The sequence below is a fragment of the Lonchura striata genome, chromosome Z (assembly GCF_046129695.1).
Source record: "Lonchura striata isolate bLonStr1 chromosome Z, bLonStr1.mat, whole genome shotgun sequence".
Lineage (NCBI taxonomy): Eukaryota > Metazoa > Chordata > Aves > Passeriformes > Estrildidae > Lonchura > Lonchura striata.
Genome location: NC_134642.1, coordinates 21,646,290 through 21,658,309, shown reverse-complemented (window position 1 = coordinate 21,658,309; position 12,020 = coordinate 21,646,290). Strand labels below are relative to the sequence as shown.

The 12,020-nt window shown below is 37.6% G+C and overlaps 1 protein-coding gene across 1 annotated transcript in view; it reads left to right on the top strand.

The window, feature by feature from the left end:
• The window catches only part of BNC2 (basonuclin zinc finger protein 2), a 232,069-nt gene that overhangs the window by 199,185 nt on the left and 20,864 nt on the right, over positions 1–12,020 (top strand). The window contains exon 5 of the mRNA XM_021540848.2: positions 9,311–11,277. Coding sequence (XP_021396523.2) covers positions 9,311–11,277 — 1,967 coding nt within the window. The remainder of the gene's footprint in view (positions 1–9,310; positions 11,278–12,020) is intronic.

Here is a 12,020-nt window from a genome sequence, read left to right as displayed (position 1 = left end):
ACACCTGTGTTTTATTGGTTTAAATTTTTTTGGTAAGCAATAAAGGAAAAAAAGCCTCATTAAGATCTTGTAGTATATATTGCAAGTAATAATGCATAGTCCCCTAATGAATAGTAAAGATGGAAATCAATCTCCTGATTCTGCTGCCATTCATATATCCTGCATATAGTACAGCTGAATCCCCTTATTGAGACACAATTTGGATTCAATCAGAAAACCAAACATGTAATGAAATCCAATTTATGAGTATAACTCATTGGCACTTTCATTCCAGTGTTTATGGCCTTGGACAACTTCTCAATTCCTTGCAATGCTCCTGGTTAGGCAAATTTCTTACTGACTTAGCGGGAAGTTTTACTGACAAGCCCAGAAAGACTCAATTTTTTTAGTTATGTTTTCTAGTTAGGGTTATGGCTGTAGTCAGTTTAGATTTAAAATGAGGGAAGGACCATCTGATAATTTGATTTGACATGACTGGTTACATGTCTTGCCCTGCATTTGGTGCAGTCCATGTTAGTAGAGCAAGGCTATCAGACACGATTTGTTTATGTTATCACATAATGCATTGGGAAAAGTCTCAGCTGAAAAGAAGTTGGGTGTCTCTTGTGGCTGTGTGTATTGCAAATACAATACCTTATGAGTGCTCTTTGTGAATATTTTGTCTTTCTCACAGAAATTATGTGTCATTCTTTCAGTGTTAGTGAAACTGAGTTTCGGAGAGCGCTTACTACACTTACTGAAAGACTGCCAGAGCACAGAAAACCAGAGAAAATATAATTTTACTTCTCAGTGGGTTTTGCAGCACTACACCAAAAAATAAAAACACCAGTGATTTTTGGTGACTGATAGTATCAAGGCAATTTTTTTCGTGTACTGTACCAAAATGGACAAATATATATGCAAAAGTTGTTCAAAGTGAGAATTAATATCAATCATTATTAAATATGCTATTGTTATATGCATGATGGTTATTTCCAATGCACTTCCATGCAAAATTGTGTTCTAAAATTATTTTGTAGCTGAAATTATTTCAGTGGCTTACCATGTTCATGTTTCTGTTTACATGGTATCTGAAAAGTGCCCGTGGCACCTCATGCACTCTAAATTTTACACATATACACCATGTGCTTGGTGATTTAATTATCTCTAGTAGTCATGTTGGCCTAAGGACAAACATGCTGTTACTTGCCACAAATTAGTGGCAAAGCTTCTTCAGATACTTCAATGAATTTTCCACTCTAGCAGGTTGTAGAGAAGCAAAGGTGTCAAAATAATCTCTGTAATTTGGGTCCAAAGTTATGGATTTCAAAGCCATTTAAGAAATTTGAATAAACAATTCAATAAAGTCTTGATAGTCTACCATTTCAGGAATGTTGAGAACAAATGCTTCCCCTTAGTGTGCATTAAAAATATTTTTGTGAGCAGATACCATAAAGTGTATGTTCACCTCACATTAATTTCTCATTTCCAAAAGTCTTTTGGACATCACAACCAGAACAGATGGTAAAGGGAATAAATGTTGGCATTTGAAAATTTCTGCAGTTCTTGGGGTGAGAAGGACAAAATACTTGGGAAATATCCTAGTATTTCAAAATAAATAAGATAAGGAAAAGTGCTAAAAATTGCTTTGGACGTTCTTAAAGCTCAAAGTGCCAATTTGTATCCATGCTAACAGGAGTTCTTCTGTCATCAATTAGTGGGATCTTTTGCCTTTTATCACTTGTCACCAACATGACAGTTGTAAATCAAAGCAATTTTTGTTGACATCACAGTACCTTGTCCTAGCTTTGTCTGGGATAAAGTTAAGCGTTTTAGTAGCTGGTGCAGTGTTCTTTTTTGTATTTAGTAGGAGAATCTTTTGAACAACAGTTATTTCTATTTGTTGCTAAGTAGTGCTTACCCTAAACCAAAAACTTTCTCAATGTGCTACCAACAACCAGGTGCACAAGAAGCTGTGAGGGAGCATGGCCAGGATGGGTGACCTGAACTGGCCAAAGTTACATTCCATAGCCTTGAACATCATGCCCAGTTTGTAAACTGGGGGGATTTGGCTGGGAGGGGCCAGTTCCTGTTTGGGGACAGTCTGGGTATCAGTCAGCAGGCAGGGAGAAATTGTATTGTGCATCACTTCTTTCTCTTGGGTTTTATTCCTCTTTCCTTCTCTTTTCCAGTAATATTATTATGTTTTATTTTATTCACTCACAGAGGGAATAGTGAGTGAGCAGCTGTGTGGTGCTGTGGGGTAGCTGGGGTTAAACCACAGCAGTTATACCACTGTGAAAACTAGTAAATGCAAGAAGAGTATCAGACTCTGGTTGTGCTTAGATTTTTTTTCCTCTAAGTATGGATAGACATCTGCTGTAAAAAAAACTTGTCTGGCACCCAAATATAAAGAGACTTGATATATTTGCAATGATTAAATAAAGCTCAAGCTGTTGTGGTTAAATACATTGTAGCCCCACAGTGATCTATTATAATTTTAAAAATAAAAATACTGTGTGCAGTGTTACTCAGGAAAAAAATAGTCACTGTCTTGTGAATTATACATATATACATATTATCTGGTCCATAATCATCCATAACAAAGAGAATATTTTATCACAAGTCAAACAATATGTTTTAAAAATCAAACAAAGCATTTAAAACTAGTGCCCTTGCATCCTAATAGTTTCACTGGAGTTGCAGAGGTGAAGGAAGAGGGGAAAGACTTCAAATTACTGGTTTTTTTTCTGGAATCAGTAAGAGACATTACACCCAATCCACATGTCTGCATTATATTTGGCAAATGAGAATCCCATCCTCTTTTAGAGCAATGATTTCAAGGGCATTTTAAGCTTGATGAACCCAAAAAATGAAAAGGCATCCTGGGATTGGGGTACATTATAAGGAAACTCAAGTCCCCAAAAGAGTCATGTGTTCAGGATCCGGTGTTTTCATACCATTCCAAGCAGCTTAGTACAGAACCAGCACCCCAGCAGGTTGATTGTGTAGGGAGAGGTCTGCAGTCCTGGCATGCATCTTTCGGAAGATATGAAACAGAAGACCTGCATACTTTTGGTCAATAAAGACCCTGAAGGCCATTAAGCGAGAGTGTGGGTGGTTAACGGCAGTGTCCTGGCCAGGTTTCCGCTGTGGTTATTGCATTCCACTGCCTTATGTTTCATCTGCAGTTTCAGCAGGACATGGTGTTCCTCACTTTCACTCCAAAACCGTTGAGCAGTGCTCCTGTGCGTTGTTACACAGCTGCTGCGCTCCACCATGGTGGTACGCTCACAATATATATTCACACAAATTTGGCTCCGCATACGGTTTCAGGGCTAAGTTAGGTCAAAATTACTTTCCCGCATGGTCCATGGAATTACTCCAGGTTTATGGTGCAATTATTCTTGATCTAAAGTGCAGCCAGATTTGCCCCAATGTCTAAAATATCAGTTCATAAAGTTTGCAGAAGTCTTTGGGGGTCCTTTTGGTGAAAACACAAAATGTTTTGCTCCTGAATGGATAAAAAGATGTGGCCAAGAAAGAGGAACCAGGGCAAGTACTGTTACAAACCTGGCAGCAAAGTAAGCATGTAATATGTATATGTATGTGTGTATATATATGTGTGTATATATATATATGTATATATATGTATATATATATGTATATGTATATATGTAAGTAAATAAAGTCTCCTTCATGCTACTCTTCTTCTGAACACCCACTGTCAGTGTCATTCTCAGTGAAACTTTGGGGAGAGGCAGCCACCTTCTCTTCTGTAGCATGCAGGTATCCTTATGCCTATCCTGTGTCTTTGGACCAAGGCAAACAAGTGATAAGAGAAAGGGGGTGCCAGAAGGGAAGAATATCTATCAATTCTAGCAGAATGGAGGCTGCAATGAAGTCAAAAGATAAAGATTTCCATTACTGTCTGAGAACTCAGTAGTGCTGCACTATTTGTTCCTGCTGCAGCAGTGTAATTCAAGGAAAGGACTGCTGACACTTAAACACTCATTTTTTCATAGGGTTTCTTTTGGTGAAGAGAGCCTGGTGGGAGGTGGATGAAAAGTGACAGCTGAGGGGAAAAAATTTCAACCATGCCTCTTTGCAGACTTAGTGTGTTAAATCTTATATTAGTTGCACATGTAAAATCACAGTGAGCAGGTATGCACATCTTTTCTTCGTGTTTATAGGAGCAAAGGTGAGGAAGATTCAGCATGGTAAAAACTCCTATCAAGAAAATGAGCATCTGATTACATGTATGAGTGTATAATTCTGTGAAAAACTAGATAGAGGGCTTACTTTGGTCTTACTGAGATCAGTGGGGAGTTAGCCAAAACGAGTTAGAGATATTGCATACTATCCCATTTGTACTAACATGAGTTGGTGTGGTGCTGCACATTTTTGGTAACTCTTACCCCAGGAGTAATAAGACTACCCAGAATATAGCAGCTTGAAGTTTAATTGTGAAGCAAAGAGATGCTCCTGGGAAATTCAGCCAAACAAAAAACAACAAACCCTAAATCATGGAAATTATGAAGGCTTTTCTTTATTAGAAACAAATGTGGATTTTTTTTTGTCTACACCCTAATGAAAAACATCCTGTGCAATTATAGTATGACCAAATTAATATATTTCAGTCTGCTTTTCAACTGTTACAGCTGCATTCAAAATGTTTCTTTGAGATCAGCTAGAAAATACACAACTCCTTAGGAATAGCTTGTCAAAGAAAAATCCATTATATACTCTCAGATAGCCTAATTATTTAATCAAACATGTATCTTTGCAATATTTTGTAACAAGAAAACTTCACTGGCATGGATCAAAACCCACTGTTTAGGTGCATATGCAAATGTACTAAAATATGAAACCTAGCAATTATTTCTTTTTTCTCAGGAGTTATCACAATAGTGCCTGAAAATAATCCTTGAGTTTCTCCCAGAACACAAAGCTAGTTTTAGAAGCAATTTTCAACCTTTCTGTTAATCTCAGCCTTGTATGGGCATCTCTCACTGTGGATCCAGTCAGGTGTATCTATACATTTTTCCTATCCTAAGAAGTGAATCACTAAGATACCACAGAACTGCAAAAAGTCAGTGTTGTATATGTACATTAATATGTTTCTCTGTGTGTAAACATATAAAATTTCTGCCTGTAATGCAGTCATGGGAGCTTCTCACACAAAACGAGAATTTAAAACAACTGATTTCATAATAGAAGTTCCAGGTTTACAGTGTATGTTTATGGTGCCTGCATGTGTAAACTGACCTTATTTTCTAAATAGGCAGTTTTTAAACTGGGAGTTTTTAAAGCTGAGTTGAAAGATTTAAAGGCTGAAGGCCTTCAGGAAATGAAGACTCACCACAACCCTCCCCAGTTAAGCCCCTAAAAATTAGAGTGATTTTGGTGTCCATTGTCTCTTGTAGACTTTGTTACTCAAGACAGTCGTCTTGATCCCACCATGTATTCTTCTAGACCTAGAAGTTTAGGACAAGATGTACCGTTACATATCCTGGCACACACCTTTCTTCCTAACATGCAGTCAGCAAAATTCAGGAGGCAGGTTCAGGATGATAAACCTTCAAGTCTAATGGTGTATGTGTGCATGTGGACCTGTTTATTCAAATAATAGGCCTGAGTGTGTGGTTAGAGTTAGAAAATATTATGGGTTATAACTTGGATCCTTGGAGGTCAGTTTAATACAATTTATAGATGAAAATATTTTCTCCAACTGAAATTGTGAGAAAGATATCCACACAGTAAAAATATAATTAAATAAATAAATTAAATAAAACTTATTAAATTAAAAATCAAAGCAAGGGTGTCTGAACAAAATAGGAAGAACATAAGTGTATGCTGTACAGATTGGGTTTACTTGGCTCCTGCCTGGCTTAGAGCTGTATGCATGCAGTGGTATCTCTGTACTCACTGACTTCCTTGTACACATTGTCACTGGAGGCTTGGCTTAATCAGTTGTGAGCTGAAAAAAGTAATATAAATTGGAACCTTTTGTCATGAAGTATTTAAATGTTGATATGCTTTAATGGCTTCAGGGAGAAAATTTAACATGAGAGATTGTAAGAAACAAGAAATCGATTACATGTAAGAAAGGACTTGAACCTCTAATCAAGTATTACCATATACAGAAAGATCCCTAGCTAGTTATAGCTAAAATCAAATGGGATAATGGTTAGATTTTTTTGTTAATTTTAAGTTTTATCAAAAAATGACATTCCTATTCACTCTTTATCTAGTTTTGCATAATACATGCTTACAATGATTTATGGAAAGTTTTCACTGTGTAAATATTGAAGCATATGCTAGACAGTATCCATAAGCAGTGCAAATTTTATGAAATACAGGCATCTTCATATTTCTTTCTGTTTTTGTTGGGTAAAGAAGGCCAGAAAATTTGCTGAAAATTAAAAAGATAAAAATTTATGTAGCTAGTAGGAGTAGACAAGGAGTATTTAAGAGCAAATTTTTGTTTCCCTGCTTTTTCTATGACAGCAAGGGTAACCCCATGACTATCACACCCTGCTGAAGGTCTGGTGCTCCTCATTGTAAATTCTTAAACAAAGTGAAACAAAGAGTGGTGGTGTCTCATCAAGAGGTAACTCATGTAGCTAAGTGCCAGCTTTGCTCAGTTAAATGTGGAGTAATTCCCTGAAAGGGAACCCCTGAATTTATAGGCTTGCCTGTCTATGCTGTGTATGCAGAGAACTGGCTGTGCTGCCATCAGGGAGGGACTGTGTGGCACCACCTTCCCCTTATATGTAGGGGTCTGTTACAGGATCTCTGTAACAGACCTACTATTCTCGTGAGTTATTCTTGTGCTAGCTACAATTAAATTTTAATTACTTATATATCAGTTTTTGTAAAGCATCTATAAGCTTGATTTACAAATGAAAACAAAAACATAAAATGTGGCAGTAATACATCACAAAGCAGCCTGCAGCTGGCTGCAGACAGGAATCCTAATTCAATACAGGTAAGCAGTGTAAATTAGACAATGTTATTTCCATCTTTAAACTATGGGAATTACAGTTAGAAAGAATTAATATTTATGATTTGGGATGGGAAATGTGTGCAGATAGATGAGGTCAGATATGACAGCAAAGGCCTGGAGATCAAAATCTGATTCAAATCTGGTTTTGCAATTCCATGTAGGAATTACCCATATGTTGAACTGCTATGGTTGGCTGGAAGTTGTTGAGTAGATGTAAGAAACTTTAGATCTTACCCAAGGGGAGAGTAGATAAAGTTATTTGGGTAGAAAAAAGCAAATATAATTTTGAAGCGTTAAAATATGAACCTGCCCTTTAATTTTTTTTTTTTTTTTTTATGGCTTTGGTGTTTTTTTCCTCCCACCCCTCATGTCATTTAGGTTTGGTTTTGTTTCACTTATTTTTCTTGTTGGGGGTGATATTTGATGTTCCGGATGATTTCTGTTAGATATTTGATGTTCCAGATGATTTCTGACTACCTGTAAAATACTGCTACATCAAGAACTGTAAGGACATAGAAATCAGACATGTCCACTGTTCTTAGGGGTGTTCAAAGATGAACACATTTCCATAGTAATGCAGCAAACCAAAACCAGTATCTGCATCATGATGTTTCATTCATTACCATAAATCCAAAATGAAAATCTTCTGCACAAAGATGGGTTTTGGGGGTTTCCTTCTGAGTTAAATGGGTAAGATTTTCCAAGTTGATTGCTGTTGAGGGTTTCACTGTCTTTCAGGGTTTGATTGTAAAAGTTCAGATGTGGAGAATTTATAAGGATTTTGTAGTTGTTTCTGTAAGGTACTGGAACATACATGGCATTAATCTTCAGCATTAACTTTATACACAGAGAGGTGAACTGAACATTTTCAAACTGAAATAACAAAACCAACTCTAGTCAATTAAACACATGCTTTATTATTTGATGTTGCAAAGTTTTATTTTTTAGTACTCTAGGAAATGTGAGGGAAGAGAAGTATCAGTCATCTGAAGACTGAAAATAATTAATTAGTTTAATAAATCTTAAAAAATAAATCCAGGGAGTAAAGGGGCTGAAGGGGAAGAAAGGTATTTTAGATATCATAATCAAACAAGAGTTAATGATTTTTGCAGCAGTGTGTAATCCAAAGTCTTCAGGTAAGTTCTGAACCTGAGATTCAAGATGTGAAAATATCAGAGGCAGTATGGTGCTGTGTCTTGCAAGGCTTTCAAACTGTCTAATGCATGAGGAAGCATTGGACTAATTCTGGTTTGATGGCCTTCCACATTTCTTTTTGGTTGTAGTTAGTGTGCTAATTTTATGTCCAGCATTTGCCCAAAAGGAAAGATGCCAATAAAATGATGTGTTCATTATATAAGTATTTTAATATGTTTTTATCAATACTCACTTGAATGGATTGCCTGACATTACATTGCAGAATTTTTAAGTCCTACCTTCAGGCAAATCTCATGCTTACTAGCAAAAATGAAAGTGTGAAATGCTTTTTAATGTATATTTAACAACAGATAGTCTTGTGATTACTGATGTGTATTCTCTCTGGATTTTTCCCTTGCTATCAGAAGGCAATATTAAGAGACAACATTTTTACACATTTATGCTATCTACATCCATCAGATCCTTACTTTTTTTACATATTTTTAACTGTCATTTATAAAACAGCTACAAAAAAAGTAATTTCTCAAGTCTAAACCATACCAGCGTTGTAAGCTTACAAAATCAATCAATTGCCAGTAATAGTCCAGGAAAAAGGATTAAGGTAGACGTGTTATGCTGTTTTCAAGATATTTTGCCTTGAATCAAAGTTTCTTGTGAAATGGCCTATAAATGGTTTCAGTCTTATATCTGCTCGTATTTAAGGAACAAATATATCAATTGTATTTATTTAGCTCTTTCTAATAGTGTTGCCATTTAATAGTGATTAAAGTACAATTTTTTGTATTTTACAGTGGTGTGCACAACACCACTGTAAACACAGTTAATGTTTTACCAATGTATTCTAACAGTAGCATTCTACAGAGATCACTCTTGTTAAAATAAAAGTACTGAAAGCATTTTAGATCACAGAGTCCCAGAGTTCTACATTTTGTGTACTCTGACACTATTAAACTCAATCTGGTTTTATAACTGTGACTCTAATTACAGTATTTGCATGAATGGGAAGTTTGTGTTGTTTAGTCAAGTTCTATTAATACTGTTTTCATCTTGTTTTTTGGGCTTAGTGTTTCATTTTCAGGCAGCAGAGCACCTTCTTCAATAATTATGCAGAATCAATAAGCTTTTCTTTGTGTTTTTTCTTTGTTGTTTCTTTGATATGGCCTCTAGGATGCTGCAGGCAAGGTGCTGGACCGCTGGGCCATCATGTCCAGGGAAGAAGAGATCATTACCCTTCAGCAGTTCCTGAGATTTGGAGAAACGAAATCTATCGTGGAGCTGATGGCAATTCAAGAAAAAGAAGGGCAGGCTGTGGCTGTGCCATCTTCAAAGACAGATTCAGATATAAGGACTTTTATTGAAAGCAATAATCGCACCAGGAGCCCGAGTCTCCTTGCTCACCTGGAGAATAGCAACCCTTCCAGCATTCATCATTTTGAAAACATCCCAAATAGCCTTGCATTCCTGCTTCCATTCCAGTATATAAATCCAGTCTCAGCTCCACTCCTTGGGCTGCCTCCAAATGGTCTCCTGCTGGAACAGCCAGCAATGAGGCTCCGTGAACCAAGCCTTGCAACCCAAAATGAATATAATGAAAGCAGTGAATCTGAAGTTTCCCCTACACCTTTCAAGAATGAGCAAGCATCCAGCAGGAATGCTTTGACCAGCATCACTAATGTGGAGCCCAAAACTGAGCCAGCCTGTGTCTCTCCTGTTCAAACACCTACACCAGTCAACGATTTATCGAAAACAGAACACACAAAAAGCTCATTCCGAATTCACAGAATGAGGAGAATGGGGTCAGCCTCCAGGAAAGGAAGAGTGTTTTGCAATGCATGTGGCAAAACTTTCTATGACAAAGGTACTCTTAAAATCCACTACAATGCTGTGCACCTGAAAATCAAACATCGATGCACTATTGAAGGCTGCAATATGGTATTCAGCTCTCTCAGAAGCCGCAATCGCCACAGTGCTAACCCAAATCCCCGCCTCCACATGCCTATGCTAAGGAATAACCGTGACAAAGATCTAATTCGTGCTACATCAGGTGCTGCCACTCCTGTTATAGCAAGTACAAAATCCAGCCTAACTTTAACAAGCCCTGGGCGTCCACCTATGGGGTTTACCACTCCCCCTCTAGACCCAGTACTACAGAACCCTCTTCCCAGTCAGCTGGTCTTCCCGGCTTTAAAGACTGTCCAACCTGTTCCTCCTTTTTACAGAAATTTACTTACTCCTGGAGAGATCGTGAGTCCTCCAACCTCACTCCCAACCAGTCCCATAATACCAGCTGTAAGTGGCATGGAGCAGCATCCCCCTCCTCCTTCAGAGTCATCGGTACCTTCGGTGTTAATGCCCACCCCAGAGCCCAATGCAGACCTTGCCCCCAAGAAGAAGCCAAGGAAGTCAAGCATGCCAGTTAAAATTGAAAAGGAAGTTATTGACACTGCTGATGAGTTTGATGATGAAGACGAAGAGGCGAATGACAGGAGCACGATGGTGAATGACATTGGTCATGACAATCACTGCCATTCTCAGGAGGAAATGAGCCCTGGCCTGTCTGTTAAAGACTTTTCCAAAAGTGACAGAAGCAGATGTATGTCCAGACCAGACATAAGAAGGGCAGACAGCATGACGTCAGAAGACCAGGAGCATGAGAGAGACTATGAAAATGAGTCAGAGTCATCAGAGCCCAAATTATGTGAAGAATCCTTGGAAGGCGATGATCGCCTTCATGAACCTGGTGAAAAATCTATGATGCACAGTGACCGACCAGATGAAAACCACAATGACTCTTCCAACCAGGATGTCATTAAGGTGAAGGAAGAGTATACAGATCCTACATATGATATGTTCTATATGAGCCAATATGGACTGTACAATGGAGGCAGTGCCAGTATGGCTGCTCTTCATGAAAGTTTTGCTTCTACATTCAACTACAGCAGCCCTCAGAAGTTCTCCCCAGAAGGTGAAATGTGCTCCAGCCCAGACCCCAAGATCTGCTATGTTTGCAAGAAAAGTTTCAAGAGTTCCTACAGTGTGAAGCTTCACTACCGAAATGTTCATTTAAAAGAGATGCATGTCTGCACAGTGGCTGGCTGTAATGCTGCGTTCCCATCACGAAGAAGCAGAGACAGGTCAGTAAATATTAATTGATTTTCTACATTATTAAATGTGTTGAATTATGGAAGAATAGGCAGTTTAGGCTGTATGAAGAAATAGAGAGATGTACCATAATGACAAGTGACAATTATGTTCCCATGACATTGAAAGAGATTTATCACTTAAAGATTTTCATTGTTCCTTGGCTTTTGGAATGGTATATATTGGGCCATTGTCTTAATTGACTGGCTATATAGTAAATGTCATTATACTTTCTAAATTCCTGTGAACATGTGTATTGTACTCCTTTTTATAAGCTACAGCCCTCATTACATTTATTGTCTTCTTGTAACATTTAAAACAAGAAGATCTTCTATTAAGTGTACAGTAAATTATATATAATACAAGTATCTGCATTGCATGCATATCAAACCATAGAACTAGAAAGGAGGGCAAAGGTGGATGGGTGGTTGAATGAAAAGATGGAGACAGGTAATAAAGAACTGGAATTATTTCCATCCTCATAGGGTCATACAAAAGCAAATAAGAAGCATTAGAAGGTTGTTCTTTACTATGTTTAAGCTTTACAACTAGGTGCTATGTTGTAGTGAGAACAAATAAATGTTAAGAATTAAGAAAATCATTGTCTGTTTCTTTAGTAGAACCAACACACATCTCTATCCACTATGGTCATTTAGTCTATGTTATTATTTTCTGCATGTGAGCAACTGCCTTCTCCACCAGTGGAAGTTATGCACATTCAGAGAGAAAAGGCTTC